This window comes from Xiphophorus hellerii, chromosome 15, assembly GCF_003331165.1.
Source record: "Xiphophorus hellerii strain 12219 chromosome 15, Xiphophorus_hellerii-4.1, whole genome shotgun sequence".
Taxonomy (NCBI): Eukaryota; Metazoa; Chordata; class Actinopteri; order Cyprinodontiformes; family Poeciliidae; genus Xiphophorus; species Xiphophorus hellerii.
In genome coordinates this window covers 16814286-16839422 of record NC_045686.1, presented here as the reverse complement: position 1 = coordinate 16839422, position 25137 = coordinate 16814286, and the positions used below count along the sequence as shown (strand labels likewise).

The window sequence follows — 25137 nt, the reverse complement described above, 5'->3', positions numbered from 1 at the left end:
TACCAAGAGTTTGCATAGTAGAGTTGATACCAGATATTTATGAGCAGTTGATTAATGTAAAAAAATATATAATAAAAAAATAAATAATAATAAAAAAAGTCATGTGCAATTTTTTTCTCACTGTCTGATGTTATAAGACAAAACTTTTCCTACTTTTTAAGGGTTTTTTTGCTCTTCCTTTGAGAGTGATCAGACAGGAAAGCCAGTAATGAAGCTACACAGCACAGGTCATCAGTCCGGGGCTTGAACCTGTGATGTCCACATTCAGGACTGAGGCCTACATACATGGGTTGTGCTTTTCCACCGCACCACCCCAACGTTTCTTGTTCTAAGTTAGCTAGAATTAGCAAAATTGTATTTTCTAAATTCCAAAAAACATGAGAACATTTTTAGAGCGTTTTTGTGACTTCCTTCAAATGCAACAGTTTATATATTTTTAGTAATTATCAGGGATAACTGTCTTTTAATGCATTTAGACTATAGCTTTTAGACCTGCTCAAATGGAAAATGAGCTTAAGCAACATATTGAAAACCATACCAGGAAAGTATTGGGTAAAGTAACATTTTATTAGCAAAAAGTCATTGTGGTTTCTGAATTTTTTTTTTTTTTTTCTGGGACACTGAATTTTTTTTTTTTTTTTTTTTTTTTTCGGGACACTGAAAATTGTTTTTTTTTTTTTTTTTTGGACACTGAAATTTTTCTTTTTTTTTTTTTTTGGACACTGAAATTTTATTTTTTTTTTTCGGGACTGAATTTTTTTTTTTTTTTTTTTTTCGGGACACTGAATTTTTTTTTTTTTTTTTTTTTTACATGAAAATTCAGAGATTTTTTTTTTTTTCTGGGCCATAATTTTTTTTTTTTCAGTGGCCCTAATCCTCTTCCGTATCGTATCTGTCCATATTAGCACATTTTTGCTAAAATATGTTAAAACATTCAAAAGTGTTGAAGGCTGACGATAATTCACTAATAGTAAATCATTAGCAAAAATCTACGCCGTGGTGGCAAGTAGTAAGTGGCCACTAAACTTGCAGAGTGGCTAAAGCAGATTCCAGGAAGAACCTCTGAGATGCATGTCCAGAAGATGAGTTGTCAGAACAACTAATGTACAATCATCATTTGTGATGTATTTCATTTTTTTCCCAGTTATTTAGATAGTACCTAATATGGAAAAGAATATCTTGGAAAGCGACAAGACAGGCAGTACAGTCATAGCATGCCTTTTTGTACGTGGAACAGAACTGTCACTCACAATATGGCGGCGACTTTAACGTACTATCTTGACGCTCGTGCAACCCCCCTATAAACCAGGATGAGATGGTTTAGCCCAGAAAGATTGTTGCAATGCTTCTTGATGGGCCAGCAGTGGATACCTTGACTGTGGACGGAGTGGCTAGGTTGTAGAGGCATCACATCTGCGTTTTCAGCGGCTCTTGCTACATTTCTCCGGTATATTAACATTGTAGATTTTATTTAGCAAACGGAGAAGCTCTGAAAGCCACCAGAGTCAAAACTAGCGGGACTGTCGCACATTTGGGAAGGTTCACCATCCGCTGTGTGTGCGACGCTTGAGGGACTGCAGGAACCAACTGCACCTTTTCTCCAGAAACTTCATTTGCGTGTGCCAATGAGCCGAAATACCCGAATGCCTTCAAGCTCCGGTTTTAAAAGTGGGTGGTTTTATTTTTATTTTTTTAACCAATAACGTGTAGCGATGAAAAAGACATTTTTATGCGCACAGTAAAGGTGTAATTACCCAACACTTGCAAACATGGCTGCTGTGTGAACAGCAGACAGAAAAGTTTAACACTGACGTGGGAGAAGTTTAGAGCATTCATGTGCAGCTGTCCGCTCAGTAAAATGCTAGGCTTTCGTCCCTAGTTTGGTACCGCCGTCTCTGGACCTCCGAACCGGCGAACGGACTGTGTTGGAGCCGCCTCCTCCTTCGTAGGCTTCAGAGAGTCACCGCAGTGGACTTTGTTGGGAAGCTGTGGTGCCTTGCTTTCCACCCCAGCCTCCAGTGGAGGCGTTTAAGGACTTATCTACTGACTGCAGGGTGTGTTTGGAGCTAAAATGCATTTTTCCATACCCGAAACGGAGGTTCGTTCGGGTGAGAATGGTTCAAGCTACGTGGTGAGTATTTAACTTTTCCTGCTTTGCCAACTACGCTGTTATTGCTTACTTCAGCTGGCTATAGGTCGGGCTAACGTTAGAGCACCAAACGTTTTAACATTTACGGAACATATGTTTATTTTTCTTCTGTCTTGAATTTCTTTGTTGCCTTCAACATACTATAGACATTATATATAGAGAGTCTTCAAAAAGAAATTAGAACACCCTCTATTGAATGTTTATAAATCCATCACTGATTACTGTTATTTTATCTCTGGCAAAGAAAGTGACTTAATTGTAACAATTTACTCATCAAGAAAATGATGGTAAATCAAGAAATATATATATATAAAAAATGTTTTCTATCTAACTAAAACGTTTGGACACCATATGCCCAGCAACTAATCTTTCCCTCTTTGGTTGAAATTATTTTAGTGAGACTTTTCTTGTTGCCATTTACCAGCTTCTCCACTTTCAGATGTGGGGGATGTTAGGGATTTCGTGTACTTACAGCCCATTTACAGTCACCGTCCCTCAACATTTCAGCAAAATTCAACTCTTTCCATTTCTTCTCTAAGGAAGGGATCTTGATATCAACAGTAGCAAGAGTGTAGTTGCTCAGTTATTGACATTTTGGGGGGTTTTGGAGACTTTTGGTAGCATGTTACCAAAAGTAACATGCTTTATCTAATCTGCTCTACCTAATTTTGCTTGGATGGTGTTTTGGATTTCCTTCATCTGTAGATTCTTTTTTTTGTACAACGGGATGGCTGATTTTAAAACATCTTTAATACTTTTTTTAAACCTATTAGTAATCCAATAAACTGGTAAAGTTTGCTTTTTGAAGGCATCAGAAATCTCTCTTCCCTCTTACTTCAGGAGCACCCAGATTAAATGTATGTGATTTAAATGAGACACAACTTTTTCAAAGGATGTTTACAGATGCCCATTATCATGTGCTCCTAATGATGTTTGCCTATGTGTAATTTTGGCCATTTTATGGATGGAATTAATGTTATGGTGTCCTAATAGTACACAGTAACTGTGTTTAATATTCTCGTATTAATTAATACACTCATTGAACAAGCAGTGGAGAAAATTGTAAAATCACAATCCTGATAATATGGACAGTTTTTTTTTCTTCAAAACATTAATTTGAAATTATCATGACAATGATAAATCAAATCAAAATTCTTATCATGGCATGAAATTTATCACGGTAAATGATAAATGATACGATAAATGCCAACCCCAAAGCCAGTTAATGGATTTTTGCCATATAAGTACTTGAAGATATTAACTGACAAGTTAAAAAAAACCAACCTTGTATTTGGGTAATTTAAACAAGGTTCTGTTGTGCCAAACAAGTTCTAACTAGAATTAAGCCCAATAACGATCAAGGGTTTTTTACGCTAACTCCAACCTGCATTAGCAAATAAAAGCTGCTTTTGATAGACAGCACAGCCAGTTATGGTCTCACAAATCCAATAATTTGAGGGGGGGAGGAATGTGGCAACTGCAGACTCACTGGTGGTAACACCAGCTATAAGTAACATGATTTCAGCCCATTAAACAACCTAAAAATAGTTTAGTTTTGCTGCCTCTGGTTTTTTTCATTACCCACAACAGAGCATCAGTTCTTTCAAAAATGTCATATTACACTTTAAGCACTTTGAGAAGATTTTGGGATTGCCACCATGATGTCAAAATCCTTATTTAGTAGAAAACACAGCCAGCATTGCTTTAATTTAGTCTCCTGATAGATTTGCCAAGCCAAAGGAGTCTCAATAGCACAACAGAAACAGTGTGTTTCTTTTTTTTTAAAGAAAAGATCTATGTGGTTATTTTTCTAAAACAATTTGAAAGAAGCACTGTAAAAGTCCATTGTGGTTGAGCAATGCAGGGAGTCGTATTGTCTTGACGCTGACTTCTGAATCTGCTCCCACTGGATGGGTCCAACATTTTCCTAAGTGAACAGTCCTGCTAATGGAAGGCAGTTTCTGGGCCTTTTCAAAGTGTAACTTCTGATTCTCTGAGTAAACATCTTGATTGGCTTTTTCTTGTGCTTTTAACAAAACACTGAGAGAAATAAAGCTCTACGTCGACTACTGTAGTAGTGTTCAAGTAGGAGCAGTGTTGAGATAGCTCTGGAGTCTGCTTGGGTAGGAAAAAAGGAAGTTCCGTTCAAACACAGTTGAAGCAGGAACTCTTTGAGGCTTTGCAGTATTCATTCAGAAACCTTTCAAAGTATTCAGTGTTATAAGGCTGAATAGTTTTCATGATGCGTGGTTTCTCAGATGTATTTATGCTTTCCAGGTGGTTTAAAAATGTCAGCTGCAGCATTTGACTGCTGTTCACATGGCCTTATGCTGGCTGGTTCCAGTGTCAAACACCTGCAGCTTATGACTTTTGGAGTGTGCTTATTCATATTGACAATCACTGCCTTTGGTTCCTGAAGACTGGAAGTAATTTATGCATTTTTTTTTTAAAGGATTCAATCTAATATCAAGCATTTCTCCATGGATTTTGTTTTCCAAATAGAAACTGTTGAAAATTTCCACTTTGAACCTTTTGTGTTGTCATTCATGTATTGTATTTACCTTACTCAGTACAATTTCTGCTGGCCCAGCAGTGGAAAAATTTGCAGTTCAGCTTCAGCTGACAGTCCTGCAACTGCCATTGTGACCTTCTTGTGACCAGCCTTCGGGAAAGGACTTTGCTTGATTATAATATTAAAAGATGTGCTGTGCACATTGGAACTAGTTGGGCACAAAATATGCAGACCTTGCACTAAGCTTTGTAGACTAAGAAGGCACACTTTTTTTTATGGCTGCTTCTCTGTAAGTACTGACCACTTGTTCACACTTCCTGTTTTTTTCTGGTGCCCTTTGTTTTCTTTGCTCACGTGGCTTTTACAGTTAGCGTCCTAAAAAGTCTGAGGATATGTAAAAAGTAAACTTAAGTGCCACTGTATGGTGTGTTGACAGCATTGTTCATTTAAAGCTGCCACAGGCAAAATGAGTCACAGAGGATTCACAGCTTTGTAGTCATTCAAAGAAACGCTAAAGGTTCAGGTTTGGATTTGCAAAAAACAGTTTTTCAGTAGCAGAGAAATCCAAATAATGGGGAGAAATTTTATATAGGTATCATCTTTGCTCAATGAAATTTTTAATTATTTAATTTAAATCTTTTACAACTATTTTAAGTTGCTCATGCTATATATATTTTTTTATTATCATTTATTTATTTTTATTTTTTTTTAATTTTCCAGGTTTTTCAAAGCATTTATTTCTGAAGCCTCAGCAGGGGATAATAAATCAAAGGAGGATGATTATAAGGTGAAGATCTCCTTGGCCTAAAGTTAGAAAGTCAAGCTGGCAGATAATTTTAGGAATGGAGTTAAAATACAAAATTGGGTTATCTGTGCAAGGAAAAACATGCAGCCCTTCCTTTGAACCTACCCAAAGTGCTTATTGTACTCAAAAAATGCAGGGTCATTCTTCCTTCCTGCCTTGATACTGTGTCCATTTGTTGTTGTTTTTTTTAAAACCCCTTCAAATTCCTAAGCAGCTAGGTTTGTAGTTAGAAGCAAGTATTGGTTTGTATCCTAGGCTTTCAGTGGATTCAATGTTTTAAAGTAATATAAAAAATAATTGGATGCAAATTTACCTGCACCAGCTCATTAAGAAGCCGTCAGTGCTGCAGTGATCTGCTGTTAATATTAAGACAAAATTGGAAAGGAAAGAGTTAGTCTCTTCACATCCGAAGAGGATAAATCCTCAGTTTGTAGTTAGAGTTGGTGTAACCTCTGTGGGTGCGGCTGATATTTCTAAGAATTGTTTTGCTTTTTGAGAGTGATCATCTTTTCCGGGTGTTTTATTTATGGAAGGGGTTTCAGTGAGGACTTCTGCCAAAGCACATAATTTGGCATTTCCGTTGCTACACCTGCTTATTGGAACACAGATAAAAATGTGCGTCTTTCTTGTTTAACATCTTGAAATCATTTTATGCTTAACTTGACTTGCTGGTCCAATAAAAACAGGGGTGACAAAACTCAAAGTTTGTCAATCCAAACAAGAAATTTAACTTTGGTTACACTTTGCTGTCAAAGAAAACATTTTAAATATCAATGTATAAAAAAAAAAGAAAACAAAAGTTTCGGGGTTTTTTTTGGAACGTTGTAATGTGCATTTCTGTAAATATACGCAGTCAGATGTTAGACAGAGGTGAAATTAAGGTGTAGGATGTCATTTAGTTCCTGAACACATTCTTGCTAGTTGCGACTTAATTACCATGTTGTTTTCCTTGGCAGAAACATTTGTCAGCGCTTTGCCAAAAAAAAAAAAAAAGTCATGCAGTAGACGCAGACCTGTATGAGATTTTTTCAGTAAGATAACCTTGAGGGAATAATTGCCTGAGCTCCATGAATGCGGAGAAGGACATTATCTCTGGCATCTCATTTAAAGAAACATTTTAGCTTTATGATGGAAGATTTGAACGGTTTTGAAATTGTACATTTTAAAAACCTCTTTATTCTTCGCTTACAATTTCATCTTTTTTAGAAAGCTTTTTAGGAGATTATTTACACAACCTTTCTTCTGTTTTAATCTCTTTCTTTTGATTTGGATCTGCGCTTCCACCTGCAGGCCTACAACATCCACGTCAACGGCGTGCTGCACTGTCGGGTACGCTACAGCCAACTCCTCGGCCTCCATGAACAGGTGAGGCTCCTGCTGTCACAAAGCACCCTCCTCCTAGGTGGCACATTGGCAGCGTAAATACCATCACACTCTGTGACCTTTACTGCTTCTTTATGCTGTATTCTTGTTCTAAATCTGGTTTGAAGCTTTGTGCTTTTTTTCCCCTCCTCCCTCCTTGAAAGCTGTTGCCTGTTCAATGGCAGAATTACGTAGGGGATGTGGAAGGAATGTACTTGGCCTTAGTTACATGTCACCTGCTGAGAAAAGGAACCTAATCTGGGGGAGGGGGGAGACGTGTTTTTTTTTTTTTTTCTCTGAATGGATTAGTTAAAAATTATTATGCAGGAAAACATTATTATGCAGGAAAACGTCTTTCTGGCTGCAAATTGTCTTCAGGAAAGAAAAGCCTGTAAGAAATTAGTCTGGTTGTTAAAATCAACTCATGTGTACCCAAGTCTTGTATTTCTAAACATTTAATGAATCGACAAGAAGCCTAAACTTTACAATCTTTATCCTCCAATCTGTGTCCTCCGGTTTGAGAGTTGCTGTTGCCTGGTAACAGGGTGTGGAAGAGACAGGCGCAAATTTTCCCTGAGCATCAACCCCAAAGGGCTTCTAATGTTGAATGCATGACCCCGAAAACACTGAAGCTAATACAGGCTGCATACTTTACCGTCACTGTTAAGCAATTCTGAATATTTATTGGCTGACTGATTTTCTCTCTGTCTAAATATTTGGTGCAAATATTTAGATGGAAACCAGTGAAAACCAGTCAAGTTCAGCTCCATAAATCCTAAATGAGCTTGTATTCATGCAGGTCAAATTTTTTCGGTGGGTGTTCATGAGATTTTTCTCTGCAGATATCAGAGCTTAACTGTACATTCAACTTGTGCTTCCTCTGTCAAGCTGAAAATAGCACAAGGTGATATTAAGGTATATTGAGGTATAAATTTCCATCCTTCCTTTTGCACTCACTTACCACGGTCCTCTGTCACCATGCTGCAGTATGTGTGGGAGTCAGGACCTGGGTGCTTTTATAGTCTTAAAACATGTCACTTAAGTCCAAAGGATAATTGGGATGTACAGCTTTTGCCTGAGGAAACGTACAGGCTGGAATTAGACCGCATCTGGTGTGAGATTCTGCATTTGTGAGGTTTTAGTTTAGGACTTGGAACTCTTTAAAGAAACAGCTTTCAGATGATAGAAAATGGAAAATGAGGCAAGACGCTGGAAGGCCAAGTAAACTTGTAATCGCCAGACGTTCAGGAATCCAGATGTGAGTTTGCGTGGTATGCACGGAAACTCACAGCTATTTATTGAAAAAATATATCTTAAAATAAACCTGTGATTCATCTCAAATCGCCTGAATCGATCTTTTTATAGCAACGAATTTGAATCATTTTAACTGACGAGATTGCCTCTGTCACCGTCTGACTTCCCTAAGATTCAGGCAGAATTTCTGTAACTAGTCTTGTTTATTCATAAAAAGCCCATTTATATAGTGCAGTTTCTAAGACCTGTCTGAGCTGAACCACTTCTGATTTGCACCCCCAGATAAAAAAGGAATATGGCAGCAATGTGGTACCTACCTTCCCCCCAAAGAAGATCTTCACTCTGACCCCTGCTGAGGTGGAGCAGAGGCGAGAGCAGCTAGAGAAATATATGCAGGCTGGTAAGTTATTCTGTCAGAATTTCTGACTGAAAATAAGTTTTATTTTAGATAAGATATAAAGGTGGAAACTGAAAAAAAATGCACTACTAGTTGGATTTTGGTTGCACCGCAACCTCCATTTCTCTGCTGTGAATGTTATGATCCAATCATGTATAGGATTGAGTCACTGATTATTGGATTTTTAAGTGGTTGATCTCTGACTGATACCATCAAACTGGTATCAGTCGACCCCTGATACCAGTTTGATGGTAACTTTTGCTTAATCTGAAGCAGACCATGAGACTAAGTGTTGATCAGTCCATTTTTAAGAATCTGAACCTATTTTGTGTACATTTCTTAAATATTTTCTTTCCATCTTGTACAAGAACATTTTTAAAGGAGAGTCTGTACTAGTTGCTCCAGCTTCCTCTGTCTTTGTCATGTGAGCTTCTGTGCACTAACTCAGAAATCCCTGGACCACGTCGAGGGTAAACTGCAAAAAGCATCTAAAACACAAGTCAAAGAAGTCTTTGACGTTTTGCAGCTAAATTTATAATGCAGAAGAGCATTTTCTGTAAGTCATCTCGGCACACTGAAATGTGATTAATCAGATATATTTAGTAAACCATTCTAGAGCTTATTTTAGGTGACTTGTCAGAACACAATAGTAACTTTGTATCCTAGTTAACAAGCGTTGAAGTATCACATTAAAACTGATCTGCTAAAACTCTTATTTTCACAAAATATCTGTTGCAGCCAATAAAAATGGAAAGTACAGCACCATAAATATCATTGTAAGTGTAGTGCTGATGAAATGTGGTGTAAATTTTTTTCTTTTCCAACCATTCACACAACACAACTTAAATTATTCTTCTTGTTATTGTGAAAATTCATATTTTACTTATGAGCAAACTGATCTCAGTACCAAGTGATTTGAAATGCTTGGACAAACAAACTACGCCACATGTGGTCAGAGTTAAAAAAAAACAAAAAAAAACGGAGACCCTCATTTATTGTGAAGATTTAAAAAAGTTTCAAGTTAATTTCGATCTAAAACTACCTTTATTTATCTTTATCCATCTGATTGTCATTAAAAATATTTCAAATGTTCATAGTATTTTACAACAAGTTTATTTTGTTTCTATAAACATTCCCTATGATATGTTTAAGGACTCTCTTCAAAGCCCAAATTAAATATTTGTGTGATTCCAGGCATATTATCCAGATTCTTTAAACAGGCTGAGGTGAACTTGCTTCATATACAGATGCAGAACTGGCAGCAGAGCAAAGCAGCGACTTTAATCCTCAAGCACCGGCAGTTACAGCAGAACAACGAAGCGTTGTTCCAGTGTGTGTTTGCTCATAGTCTGGGAGCATACACGCACACACACACACACGCAGGGTGTTCTTGGCCACAAGTCCACTTGGTTACATCATGGCTTTTTACATAGTTATGGAAACTTGGCTGCAGTAAACACAACCTCTTCTGACTGACTCAGAGGGCTCCAAACTTTCACATTTTGCCAAATGTTTCGACTAATTTGTTGAAGGATAATGGCTAATGGGCCGTCACGCTCACACTCACTATTGTAGAAGCTTGGCAAGTAAATACGTGAGTGTTTTTGCTACTAAAATCTTTTATTTTAGGAATGGAGCATAAAAAAAATAGTTTATTCTTTTCTTTCCGATGTCCAATAATGATTGACAGAGATCGAGCAGAAGCATGAAGTTACATGGTACAATGAGGGTAATCATGATGTAAGAAGAAAAAAGGAAGTTGCCCCACCTAAACATGTTTTGACAACGTTCTGAAAACACACTTGACTAATTACTTGAATAATCAAACATGTTTCTCTGTTGCTGACAGAAATCACTCAAGCTGAATAAAGGGTTTAGTCATTAATTGCAATCAGAGTTTTGTCTTCTGTCGTCTTTTTGCAGTTCGACAACATCCTTTGCTGGGAGCCAGTGAGCTTTTTAACAGCTTCTTGAGGAAAGCACAGCAGGTTGGTGTTTTCTTTTTTTGTCACTACACTCATCCTGTTTCTGCCACGCCACATCATTTTGCCTCAACAGTAATGGATATTTTTTTTCCTTTGTTTTCGTCTCAAGTAGCAGAAACTATTATGTCTTGTTCTGTTGTTGTCGCTGTACCTTCTCAAATGTAACCGGTGGGTAAGATGTGTCGGATGACGTGTGCCTTGCATGGAAATCGTAGCGAGAACTGCCTTTTGGCAAATATGTCACCATAGTTGTTTAATGTGGGGGAGCTGGATCCTTTTGGACTAGTATGTCATAGCCAAATTGAAAAGGGTGAATCTGATGATTCATCCTCGATGACGTCTGCCAAAAAACTCTTTGTGCAGCTCCTGAAAATGAGCTGAAGGAATTGAGAGCGTAAGAGCATAAACAGATTTCAAATGAAAGGTTATACGGCTGCACACTCAGGGTGACGCGTATTTGCAAGACTGTGATTCACCTTCTTGGGTAAATTAATTCGTCCAAAGCCACGTACACCCAGTCTGCCCTCCTCTTCTCTTATATAACCATAGTAGTAAGTGTTTGAGCACATCGTCAGTCAGACAGAGGGCTCTAGGTGCAGATTACGAAATGATTGACCTCCCACTGTAGGCGTTTCATCTGCAGTTTTGGTGGGGGGGCTGAGATTCCCCGCAGAGGGATAAGGCAAGATGAGAGATAATCGAGAGGAGGTGATGAGAGACCGCCTGAGGACTGAAGAAGCAGGAGCTGTCGTCTTTAATATCTACTTCAGGGACAGTCAGAAGCTCACATAGTCCTGTCATGTGTGTTAATGTTTTATTGATTTCTCCAAGACATAGCCCATCTTCAGCTCCGCACTGTGATGATTTCAGCACTGATAGCAGTGATTATTTAAGTAATTGATTATTATTTTGATTTATATTGACAATTGATTAATTGGATTTAAAAAAATATTTATTTCTTGCCTAAAATGCAATAGCAGCATTCCTTTAGTTAATGCTTGAATATTTGTAGCAAATGATGTATCTGCAGCTTAAGAATATGCTTGTAATATCAACATGTAAAAAGCTCAGCCTTTTTTGTTTTCTGAACATCAACCCAGTGTAGGGCTGATCTGTTAATTTATTAATTTATTTATTTAATTTATTTTTTGATTACCCAATTTAATAAATGTATAGCAAAAGGTGCCTAATATGAGATTTTATTTCTTCAGAATTTGACCCAGGCGAAGCTAAAACTCTGTCATTTGAGGAGTTCTGTATAGAACATATTAAAGGTTTTTTGTTTTTTTTGGCTTAATTTCTACTGAGTATGTTGTTATTACAGCAAGTGGCTTTTTGGAGTCTGAATACTCCAGTTAATGATTAATTGATTACTAAATTAGTTGACAGTTATTTCAACAATTGATTAATCACAATTAATCCAATTAATCGTTTTAACCCTAGATGACATTTTAAAATGATATCAATATGTACACAACTTCAGGGTTGTTGTGAGTTTTTAATAGTTCACATACAGACTCAGATATATACAGCATACATTGACCTAAGTTTTTTAATAACTGCTGCTGAAGGATGTAGAATATTTTTATGTCCCAGAGCTTTTTAACTTCTTGTTCCTAATAAACACAGAAATCAACGGTAGTAGATGTGGAGAATTGTAGTTACCCGGGAAGTGAAAGTTCTTACTTTCCAACTCTAATGGCTGTTTATCAGCCTGCAGTGTGTTTCATGTATTTGGCTCAGTGTGGTTTTACTTGTGAAAGACTGGAATGTAAACACACAGCCAACCCATGGAGCTGAATTAACGCCTGGATTGTTTTGTGTTGCTCCCACAGGAGACGCAGCAGATTCCCACAGAAGATGCGGCTCTAGACATCTGCCTGTCTAACAGTCAGAAGGTTACGATCAACATCCTGACTTCGGATCAGACAGAGGACGTTCTCGATGTAAGTGGAGAACGTAATTTAATGCACTCTTCTTATGCTACATCTGTGTCTGGAATGAATTTAAAGGAAAGGGGCAGTCGTCTTGATGAACGAAGCGTCATCTGGGGATGATAACAGTTTTATTCTGCTTTACCTCTATTCTTGTGTCCTCGTCTGCAGGAATTTGATCCCTTCGTGTCAGATCTTTTACATGTATTTGGCCATTTTTCAGAGAAAAATGCTGTAGACTCCCAGTGCGCTCTAAGCACGAATCAATCAATCAATCAATCAATCAATGTGCCTGAGCCAAAATCACTAAAATTCATAGATGAACCAGAAACTCAATTCAGCAAACAAACCATGACAAATAATACAGACACACCTCATCTTTACATCCTTTTTGTATTAATCCTCCTCCCTGAAGTCTACGGCACATCATGATATTCTTATTATGCTTTCTTTGTTAAATCTTCTTCAACTCAGAGCTTAAAAACACACATTGGCACATAAATGTTCCAATAGGTCATTTCTGTTTCACCTCTGGGGAGCTTGTGGATTTTGCCCTCTGATTATTATTATTATTATTTTTATAAAAGCTTAACCACAGTTAACCTCTGCTTACATGAGTATGACTCAATAGAACAAAGTTGTACATGTTGTACCAAAACTAAGCATGAATTGAATGTTTCTACAGTTTTAAAACAATAACACATTAGAATAACTTTGTACATCTGTATTGCATATCAGGCAAAAATACTCACATCATGGTTTAGAAATGGTGGCTTTTTAAAATTTCACTTATGAACGATATGAAATTGTTTATAATCTAAATTTTTAGTTTTAAACGAAGTTTCACCTGTTTAATGTTTCATCAGGCTGCTGCAGTAAAGCTCGACCTTCCAGATGACCTCGTGGGATATTTTAGTCTCTTCTTGGTACGAGAAGGGGCAGATGGAAACTTAACATGTGAGTTACATTTCAGTTATCCCATTTATGCTTTATTTTGCCTTGTCCTAGGTTAAAAGATAGTGAAGTTCCTGGAAATCTGTATAAATCTACCTTGTGTTTAAAATGAAATATTTCTGGTGCTAATTTTATCTGCTTGGTTTTGGCTATAAATATTTAAGAAATATATCTTTTTTTTTATTTTTTATTTTTATTCCCCATCATCAGTATAAACCATGATTAGTTTCTGTACGCATCTTCCTTAAAAACGCGCTAATTGACCTAACATCCTAAACTAAAATCTGATTTGAAATGTTGGGGATTTTATTATTAAGTGGTGACACTAGTGGAACAGGGAGAAATGGATCTGCCCCACCTTCCTGTGGGGATAAACACAGCATTAAAACAGCAGAATGGACACACATTTGAATTCTTGCAGGTTTTCCCCAGCTGGGAACTGTTCAGATGGTGTCCCACCATCCCTGGTTGTTTATGGGTGCCATCATTATTTTTGTCCTTGAGACTAAAGATGCCTTCGTTCCTCACTGTTTCTTTTTTCCTGTGTCTCTCTTAGTTGTCCGGAAGCTTCAGGACTTTGAGTTGCCTTATGTATCGATTACCAGCCTGCAGAGCTCCGATTATCACATAATCTTACGGAAGAGGTAAAAGCACCAGTTCCCCTTATGAGTTTCATCATGTCATTCAGAAAAACTCTGTGCTCCAAGTTGATTGTCTAATCCTGTAATTAAGTAGGGTATTTTCTCTTTCTTGGTGTTATCGAAGTGTTATTTTAAATTGTTATTGGTAAACTCATTTCTGTGTTGAACCAGAGAGTTCAAGCTGCAAATCTGTCATTATAGTCGTTCTCAAAGCGACAGATAATTTGAAGAGAGACTTGTTTTCTGTACTGGGCAATATTTATAAATGGTGGAAAGAGAGTGGTTTTCATGGTAGACCTAAAAGAAGTAAAGATAACACAGTGACATGAGATGACCTTTTGTTCCGAGTTGCAGGCTTCCTCTTTCTGTTCAGTATGCAGTTGCTCCAACAAAGTCTGTCTTGGCCGCTTGATCTAATTGCGTAACTCTTTCCTGTTGAATTGACACTTTTTTAAAATCACAAATAAGGCTTAAATGTGCATAAAAAACATTCACATTCTTCTGCACAGAGAATGGGAGGTAGTGATATCTAGAGACTCATGCCACCCTTTATATGTTCACTATGAATTGCAATTGGAATCACTTAATAATTCTATTTAAAATTATTACAATAATGGAAATTTAGACACTTGGTCTGGCCGAGTGTCTCACAACAAAAGAGGAAACATGTCATCTGTAAAACCAGGAAAGAACTTCTGCTGTTCTTCATCTTGTGAGTGGAGGTTAGGTGATGTTCATTTTTCAACCATGTGAATTATTACTTAAAAATGAAAGTGCAAGTATATTTTACCATGAAGTTAGACTGTTTCCTACATGCTCCAAAATGTAATGAGTTGACCTTTATCTCTAACACAACCAGAGTTCAAATTCATGACAATATGAAGAATAAACAGTATAGTTCATAGGAAGGGTAGCCAGTAGAAAGACTCTCTGTTTAAATTCAACATGATTAGGTTTCGAAAGGTACAATTAAAAAAAACTCTTCTGGAACAGTTTATTTTGGACAGACTAAACAACAAACTTTTACCAGAATTGTACAGCACTATTTGATGAAAATCGGGAACAGCGTACAGATGTAAAAATAAAAATAAAATAAATAATAAAAAAAAAAACATACAAAGTGCTTGGCATTGACTCATTTGATAACCACAAGATTAATTGGGCAACTTAAAATTGTAATGTCTCCTGCATACTGAAGTATTCTAGATGGCCCATTAGCCGTATTCTAACTAAGAGCTGTAGACAAGCAGGTAAAATTGATCAAAATGGATTCCTTCAACTAATTAAAGCAATAAATCTACCACAAAAGGCTTAAAAAAATTATTTAAAAATTAACAAAATAAAGTCTGAGGGAGACGGAAATAGCGACAGAAATAGCTAAGAATTAAAAGCGCTGTTTGGTGTTAACCCAACTGCATTTAACAAGAGGTTCTCCATGTTTTCTTTAGCATACTGGAAACTCCTCAACCGGTCTGAATATATTTAGTCGCTATGCCTTATGCTGCATATTATAAAAGTACAAAAACATGAGCAAACATCCCTGGGTTGGAACAAATCCACATTTCTCTGTACAGTCCGAAGTCTGACTTCTCCCTTTGTCAACACAACATATTATTTTAACTTCCTTGGGAGTTTATTCTGTGGTTACCAGGCCTCCTGTGGACTCTGGAGGTACACAGGATGTTTACCTTCTTTTTCCCTGAAGTAAAGTCTCAGTCCTGCTGACCTAGTTTCAGCGAGGGAAGAATGAATGTAGAACTAACAAGTTGAGGAGGAGGATAAACAGACCCCTCTATATGAGATTACAGAATAGGCTGAGGTTAAAACGGATCAGAAAGTTCTCTTCACTAAATAATAAAAATGAAAAGGATTTGTCTACAAAACACTGTTTTTATGTTTATGGTTATAAAAATAAAGACTTAATAGCAACTAAAACTACAGCAGTCCTTTACTGCTCTCCTCTTTTTCACTCTGTTCTGCTCTTCTTTTTTTTCTATCAAATTTCTGATGCTGTCACATCTTTGCTCAAACGTCTTTGCTTCTTTCATATGGTCAACTTAAGTATGATTTTTTTATCGTTTTTTTTTTTTCCCTTTCTTCCAGACCCCATTTAATTATTATTTTTTTCTAGGATTGCCAAAAAATGTCAGAAGGAAGGCAGGCTACAAAAGTATCTAATAATCAAGCGCGTGACGTTTATCTGTCACAGAAAAGCCATTCCAGAAGTGATTTTGATGTTTTCAGAGGAAAACATCAAATCCATAATCGGTTAATTTTTTATTATTGTATATCATATCTATTTGCATCAACATTTGATCTGTCTTTAAACAGAGTTTGTTTGTGTCTTTTTCTTACAAGTATTAATTTGTAAGTATCTCAATCTGCTTAAATCCCTTTGAAGCACATCAGTGTCCAAATTGAACCATTTATCTTCTCTTTTGGTGATTTTTTTTTCCCTCTTAAAAATATGAGCTGTGGGATGTGCTGTGGTGGCGCAGGGGTTAAGCACAACCCACAAATGGAGGCCTTAGTCCTCGACGGCACTGTCGCAGGTTCGATTCCCGGCCTGGCGACCTTTGCCGCATGTCTTCCCCTTCTCTCATTGCCCTTTTTCCTGTCAATTCACTATCAAATAAAGGCCACAAGAGCCAATTAATCCTTTAAAATAAAAAAATATGAGCTGTAATTGTTGTTGATGGTTTAAGTTTTTCTCTATGGTAAACTGTTATTCTTTTAAAAATGTCTTTCATCAGCTACTGGGATATGGCGTATGATGGTGATGTAATGGACAACAGAGTTGGATTGAATTTGCTTTACGCCCAGGTGAGAACCTTCATAAGTTTTCTGAATACGCTACTATTTTCTGCCCGGCTCCAAGCTTTGTTTGCAAAACACAGGGCTCCACCAGTGCCTGGAATGATGTCTGGATAAATATAAAAAAAAGAGCATAATGTCATAGGGAAAAAAAAAAGATTTCTTTCCAGACTTTACTCATTTCCTGCTGCCTGGATGACAAAATGTATCTTTCCTAAAATAAGTGTTCTTCTTTGTTGGTGTTGTATAAAAAATAAAACCGCACATAGTTACCATGATGTCTATATTTTTTTCCTTCATCAATCACTTTATAGCTTGAGTTTATCTCTTTACTCAAAGGTGCTTTTGTTTTAATGGCTAAGTGGGGCAGATGCGCTGTTACTCAAACACCTTAAAGTTTTGTGAATAGATCTTGGCTCATAGAAAAAAGCGAAAACCTTGTGAGCTCTAAGCCACAAACTCGTATAAGACGTAAGGTGTTTTCTTAAAATGATGATTTCATCTATCTACACAGTCTGTCAGTCTGTTTAGCTACTTCCCTGCAGTCTGTTGGTTTTCGCATGTTCTGCAGTAATCAACATTGGTAGAGGTTTCTTGGGGAAAAAACATCAATAATTCAGGAAATTTCAGTCTGGAAAAGTATGAAACTTTATCATGCAAATGTTCTTATTTTAGCACACAGAAAACAAACCTAGATAAGACCTGATTGTGTTTCCATCTAGCATCTGTTGCTTTTTAATCTACTGCATGCCTGCCAGCTCCCAGAACCAAATGGAGGGGAAAAAAACAATTAAACAGTTTTGGCCTTGGGTGGAAAACTGCTTTTCTTCATCTGCTGTGTCCCTTCATTTGCCAAGCTTGACATCAGCTTGACGTGTTGCAGAAGGTGCTTCTGTGTAGCACCTTGAAATCCTTGTGTTTTTGTTTTAACCTGTTTAGTCCAGAGTACCTTTATGTATTGTAATAAACTCTTGTGCTGATTTACAATTTTAAGAAAGAAGTCAAGTTGACAAAGGTTTCTTTTGTATGTAAGAATTTGTTCATATTTTGTGGAGATTTTCCCGCCTGAACAGTTCAGTTTACAATTCTTCCAGTGCGATAGTAAGGTCAGTCTGATTTATTCTGTTCAGTGGACTTTATCTTCCTCCTCTTGCTTCCCCAGACATTGTCTGACATCGAGCGAGGCTGGATTCTCGTCAACAAAGACCAGCACAGGCAGCTAAAATCACTGCAAGAGAAAGGCTCCAAGAAGGAAGTAAGGACTTCTGTTTAAATTATTTTTCACTGAAATGTCACCTGAGTCCAGCTGACACTCAAAAAACGTTGTCCAACTGTAAATCTGTTGAGGACAAAGCTGCCTTTGGTGGATGCTGGTTTGCATTTCACCCAGGTTTTCCCAATATTGAGTTATTTTGCCTATTTAATTGTTTCAAATTTTTTTTTGTTTGTTTGTTTTTCCTTAAGTTCATCCATCTTGGCCAGACCCTGAAATATTACGGCTACTTAAAGTTTGACCCATGCATCACAGACTTTCCCGAGAAGGGCTGCCAAGTCATTGTCAGCGCCGGCAACAATGAGCTCAATTTCCATGTTAAGCTGCCCAATGAGCAGATGAAGGAGGGAAGCTTCAAGGTCACGCGCATGAGGTGCTGGCGAGTCACGTCGTCTGTAAGTGAAACCTGTGTTTGTGAAATCCACTGAGAATTTCTGTTTTGTTTTTTTTTCCTTTATTTTACATTTAGCAGCTGCTGCTTCTTTGAAGTGCCAAGTTTCATGATTAATTTGTTTATTTTTACTTTTTTTATATTGAAATTTTGCAATTTAGGCAAGCACAGCCAAATCGTAACTATCTTTTAAACCTCAGTCTCCTGTTTTTTTCTTCCTTCTTGTTCTTTCCTTTTTTCCCCAAAATGCAACCTGACCTTTCTGGTTTTGAGGCCCACCAGGGGTTTGGAGTCTGCAGATAAATCCTCCCTAGTCATGAAATCTTTTCTTCATCTTTGAAGAAAAACATGTGCACACCTGCATCCGGTTAAATATTGACTTTCTGTGCAGTCAAACTTCTCCATGGAAGCAATTTCTCATTCATGAAGAGTTATGAAGTGGTTAGTTTATTCCCCAAACCACCTGATTTTGTTATGTCTAGACATTTGAGGAATCCTTTATGGTCTAAATATCTCTAGATAAACAGATCGATATTTCTAGATTTGGTATGGAAAATATCTTTCTTGGCTCCCTTCTTTGAGCCGTCAGTATTGACATTAGACGCAGAGGCAACATCACACCCTGTGTTTAAAAGAGAGCAGTCGCTTTAAAAGAGGATTTTTACTCGTTAAACACAGACTCTCTGATTACAGACATCCTAAACTGTTCTCTGTATCTTATTTAGCAGTAGGCACAATTAATTAGCAGTACTAACTGGGAACAGTGGTTTGTGTGTGTTCCCTGTAGCAGAACTCCTCAAATGGTGGGCTGCAGACAGAATCTGGATCTAAATAGGGGTCTTGTACAGAGTTTTCTGATGTTTTTTCTGTGTACAGAAGTAGAGATGAATGAGCGTGACACAAACACTGCAGATTATAGACGAAACTCTGCCTGACTGTCTCTAAAGAGAGAAGAACGGAGGACCAGCTGAATGTTTTTATTCAGATGGAACCGAAACTAGCAAAGAATAAAATACTTTTTTTTGTTTGTTTTTGAGGCGTTGTACCAACAGTCACCTAAAATTGGAGCACGTAAAAATATCAAAGGACCCAATTTGACAGATCCACCAGTTAATTGGCAATAACCAACTGGATGGTTCTGAGTCAATAACCAACTCAACAGGTGTTAGGACAGGCTGACAGCAGGGGCTTTGATTGTTGAGATTATTTAAAATGGAAAACATGGGGAAATAATTGTTTTTAGACACTGACCTTAATAGAACTTGAGGACTTTTAGAGGATGTACATTCTTACTTTGAACTAGATTTCCAAAAGGTGGCTGGCATTTCTTCGATAGGGGTTAAAAGCTAAAAAATAGAGCAGCTATGCTGTAAAGCATCACGCTACCTGAAGTAACAGGCTGAGTGATCAGCAGACATTCCTCTGTGGAAACGATTCACCATTTCATTTTTAAATAGCTTCTTAGATCTGCATGCTTCCTCTTACCTCATTTACATTCACCTCACTGGTACTAAAAATGGCTTTAGACTTTGAGTCTTCACTCAGTAATAACATCCACACCAAAGAGTGTTGTTGTTGTAGTTGCTACTTGTTAGCGTCTTGATATTGTGCTTTTTGTGACCAAAAAAAGCAATCAGATATCTGAGTTTCTGACTGAAAATCAACCAATTCTGGTCACTGCTCCTTTTCAGGGGTTTCAGTTATAGCTGTAGTAAAAAAATATTCTTTGATGACAAATAGTGCGCAAATAAAATCGTCGAAATTTCTACCTTTCTATTGCGCTGACAAAAATTGCCACTGTTAATTTAGTCAACATTTGCAGATGCAGCACTGTGTTCAAATGGGGATGGTTCACTTTTGTATTGCATTAATATGCAAGCAGTTGCGTATCAGAAATGGTATTTAGATTTTGTAACAAATTTGCTCACGGATCTCGACACATGGCAGCACATAAAATTAAAAAGCCTCTTGGCCTGGTTGATTACAGACGGAGAGTCCCGACGCTGCCCAGCAGGGTGATTAATTCCTCCGCTCACTCTGAGAGGTCAAAGTCATTTTAATGAGCCCTTTCCTGTCCAACAAAATATCTCCAGCATCTCAGGTTACCTGTAAACGCCGTGCGTGTTGGTGCATTTGTTTTTCCTTCTGGGTGTTGTGTTTTTGTGAGTCTGATTAGCATTCCTCAGAGGAAATGCTCTTAGTGAGGAGCTCAGCTTCTTGAAGTGTTGATTTCAGGGATCTTTAGAAAAAGACAGTTTTGATTTCATTTGAAAAACGACATTGTAGATGAAAACATGTAGACAAGGTGTCTCAAGAGTAACTCTTGCATTCCAGGTTGTGCTTGTGTTCTGGATTGTATTTTTAACAAATAAACTCAAAATAAGATTGGGGTGTTCTGTTCTGTTCTTCTTTATTTTAACTGCAGCAAGTCCCTGTATCAAATGGTACGACTAATCCCTGCAACTCGACAAAATGTGAGGTGAAGCTGGAGCTCGCCTTTGAGTATCTAATGAGCAAGGATCGCCTCCAGTGGGTCACCATCACCAGCCAGCAGGTAGGTGGAGCCTGGTCAGCTCAAATCAAATTAAAAAATATTTTGTTGATCCCAAAGGGAAATTAAATGTTGTTGTAACTCATGATAATTCAGATTCTTCAAAGAGTTATTGTAGATGGTGATGACTGTTGACAGGGAAGATCTCTTGTAGGAACTTTTGTGTTCTCGGCTCTCGCATAAAGAAATTGCTCAAAAGGCGAAGCCTGTGTGAGAAGCTGAACGATTTCTTCAAGGCACAAAAGCTATTACTTTGGCATGTTAGCCTTGAGTTCCTGTAATTAGATATATTAGACTGAGTCATGACTCCCACTGCTGTACCTTTTTATATTTATTCTGTTAATAAAATTGGCTTTGTACTTGTGATTCCAGGCAATCATGATGAGCACTTGCCTTCAGTCTATGGTGGATGAGTTGATGGTGAAGAAGTCAGGTGGCAGTATAAAGAAGGTTTGCGTTAATAAAAATGCATAAATACATTTCACGTCCTCTCTGTTGTGTAAAATTAATTTGGATTTATTTTCATTAAACTGCATTTACTATTGGGGTTAATTATTTAGCATTAAATTATTTACTTAAATCATGTTTTTTCAATTGATGACTGTAAATTATTTTGTATGATTATTTAAGCATCAAACATTTTAATTAGTAAATAATTTTCCAACATTAAATACATTTTCCTATAATTTTGAGTATTTTTTTCTCTCTTTTCTCTTTCCAGATGCTGAGAAGGCGACACAATGGCTCCATCCATCGGTCTGACAGTCAGCAAGCTGTGAAATCTCCCCCTCTACTGGTGAGTAATGGAATAGCAGGCTGATTGTCTTTGATGATCGAGATGACGGGTGTAATAATTTTTCACTTTGACTTATTTTTTTGGGGTCACAGGACTCCCCTGATCCGAGCCGAGAACAAATTGTCAAGCTGTCAGTGAGTATTACTCTGTCCTCTTTCTGGTCTGTTGACATCAAACTAAAGAATGTTTGATTTATTTTATTTTATTTTTTTATCCCTTAAAGTTTCAACCACTCATTTTTATTTTTTATTTTTTCAGACCAAGCTGAATTCGGTGTCTCTCAGAGGGATCAGCGCATCCAACTCTGCAAATGATATCAGCGGCGACGACTTTCACGGCAACTACGCCTTCGAGGGAATTGGCGATGACGACCTGTAACGCGCAAATTGCCCTGCTTCCCTTCTTCACTTCACCAGTAACGACTAAAGCAACAAAGATCACGAGCTGAACTGAGCCGAGCGATCCACACAAGGCATCCACGTCTGCAAGATTGTAGCTTCTTCCAAGAGAACTTGCTGCCTTAAAGCTTCCATTTACTCTTTCACCACCATTTGCTCTTTTAGACTCTAAAAGGCTCGCCCCGATTAGTTTTCTTATAATCATTCCATTAAGACTTTTTAAGTCATATTGATTTTTACATGAGGAAAACCTTTCAAGTGGCTGCATGTTCCATCTCCAACCAGAGCCAAATGTTTGTTTGTTCGTGTAATGTGCAGACCTGCCACTAGTGATTATATCCCAGAACAGGGGGGGAAAAAAATATAGTGCTTGCAGTGATCCAGCAAATGTGTTAAAATATATCTCACAACTACAGAAAATCTAGACCAGCTGGTTCGCCATATAGATCAGTGTTTGGCTTTTCAAACCATGCTTCTAAAACGTTTCCTGCTACTCTTGTTCCAAGTTAGAAAAAAAGAAAAAAGTCCAGTTAGAAGAGGTGTCACTTCTCCTGCCTTCAGAAGCAGTCCGATGCCTTAACTTGTCACTCACCGTAGGTTGAGAGCAAACATTTCAAACAAGAAGAAACTTGATGGAAGGTTATTCGAATTGGTGGAGCTGCTTGCATTTGCCAAGCCCATCATTTTGCACAGTATTAAAAATAGTTGAGCTGATTTTTTGAGCTGAGGCTCGAGCGCGACAGTAAAAACATGAAAATCCATTTTCTTTTTTTTTTTAAAGGTTTTTTAAGGTTTCTCATTAATGCCAAATTATAGTTTACTAAAGCATTTTGCACAAAAATAAAAAAACAAATTATGATAATGTCACTTTTTATATTCTGTACTTGCAAGTAAGCATTCTGAATATGTACTAATATCTGTATCATTGCTTATTGTAATCAAATAGCTTAAATATAATCTAAGCTGTATGAAACAAAGCCTACATGGACCAACGTTGATCATGTTTACATGATGTTTGGGGGACGTTTTGGTTTAAATCAAGTGTTTACAAATTTATCGTGATTTTTCTGTCTTGTTCTGTTCTGACAAATGATCCTGAGGGGAATGTTCTCTGAATTATTGTGATTTGTTGGTTGTTTCAATCATGTTGAATGTTTTAATTAAAAAGAATGGTGCTTCGAAGTGGCTAATGTAATCAGAGTTGCTGTAATGAACAAAGTTTCTACAGAGTAGGCAACAAATTGAACATATCTCACTGTTTAAAAAAAACAAAACAACAAAGTATCATGTCGCCGCTGTTGTCTCGGTGAGTTATGAGGCCATTAAATGTAAATCAGTGCCAACGGATCAACAGCTTTACTCTTACTGGTAACTGGAATGACAAATGATGCAAATGTTTTCATCCTTTGGCTGCTTTCATTCTTTTTACTCCCTCTGTTTTTTTATAGATAGGTCAATATCAACAAAGGTCATTTTTTTATTTTCTTCTTTTCCTGTCACTTCAGAGTTCACAGCGCTGCAAGATCCTGATTGTTGGTAAATGTGTACGTGCCAAATCTGAAAAGTGTTTTCTTTTTTTCATCAGCGTAATTTCAACATAAATGTCAAAATTCATGAATAATCATCAGATGCTAAAATAAACTCAAAAGATTTGCTGACCGTGTGACTTGTTTTACATCATTTTTACCTAGCAGTCATGCCAAAACTAGTGGAAAGAAACCAGTTCTTTGAACAATTTATTTTGGATTTTACCCTTGTGGTTCATACTTAAAACTGCAGTATGTAGCTTTAGTAAACATTTTTTTTAACATATTAAAACTCACTATGTTAAAACAATATGAGAAAGATAATCTGAAAAAAATCAAGCTCCTCTGCCTAATCCCTGTGATCCTACTACCACCTGCAGACATACACGGCTCTGTTAGAAACAACCAATCAAAGGCAGGAGGAGGGTTTTGTGCTGTCAATCACCCTGCCCATTGCTCCCTGCTAGCCTTCATCAAGGTTCCCACACAAGTCAGCAGGGATTGCGCCAGCTAATTAGCATGGCCACCGATAACGGCGGGTAAACTGTTTTTCTGTAATGGTAAGTTGTTTCTCTGCCATTAGCGCATTCAGCAGCGTGTACATGAGCATTATTGCACACGCTAATGCACACACTGCTATACATTAGTGTGGCTCTGACAGGTTATTCTGACTGGGAAGGGTGCATTGGCTGATGAACTAGACTTTTTTTTCAGTTTTTTTGTCACGTTTCGCTATCGCGACATGGTGACCGTTTTAATAAATATGTAAATAATATATACACATTGTTTATAAAAGTGACAAACTGTGGCAATTAACCACCATTTAACCACTCACATGGAGAGTAGAGTTTTCAACGTTAGAATTTTTATTTTGAAAAAAAATATGTATCTTGCCTAATATGCATCTGTTCAGACATGCGGGTTGTATTATTGAGATTATTTAGCCCATAGAAGCTGAAACAAGTTATAGTTGTGATGAAAAAAACCAGACAAATTTGATTGTGTGACCAAATGCTACGCTTCATGCAAAACAAAGACAGAAAAACAGACAATTAGCTCGATGTTTTACATCCAACGATGCGTATTCCAGGTATTTATTTCAAACTCCTCATTTAAGGCATTAACGACGTCGTAAAAACAGAAACGCCCACTTGCGGGAAATATAAATCCAGGGGCTCATTGTGACATGTCGAGTTTGCAACCTGGAAATGTCTCCCTTGCATAAAATAGTCATTCACAAACACTTAACATTAAATCACAGTTCTTATTTTCCAAACATGGCAGCTAAATGACACGGCACAGTCAAAGAAAAATGCACTTTAATGTGCATTACAGCCACATTAGAGAAATAAAACTATCACTTGTTCACATGCTTTCTATTTGATTAATCTCTTT

At 37.3% G+C, this 25137-nt stretch overlaps 1 protein-coding gene across 2 annotated transcripts; it reads left to right on the top strand.

Annotated features, from left to right (window-relative positions):
• The first annotated feature begins 1340 nt into the window (after positions 1-1340).
• Positions 1341-23877, top strand: snx17 (sorting nexin 17). Of its 2 annotated transcripts, XM_032585561.1 has the most exons (16): positions 1341-1668; positions 1880-2131; positions 6757-6831; positions 8365-8482; positions 10403-10467; positions 12300-12410; positions 13265-13355; positions 13909-13996; positions 16747-16816; positions 17970-18062; positions 18272-18475; positions 20897-21025; positions 21395-21472; positions 21744-21818; positions 21911-21952; positions 22077-23877. In XM_032585561.1, the coding sequence occupies exons 2-16, from the start codon at positions 2072-2074 to the stop codon at positions 22194-22196; spliced, it is 1419 nt and encodes a 472-aa protein (XP_032441452.1). In that variant the 5' UTR covers positions 1341-1668; positions 1880-2071; the 3' UTR covers positions 22197-23877. The 2 variants fall into 2 exon arrangements, with proteins under 2 accessions (XP_032441452.1, XP_032441451.1); XM_032585560.1 differs by having other exon boundaries at positions 1341-2131.
• Positions 23878-25137: the final 1260 nt, after the last annotated feature.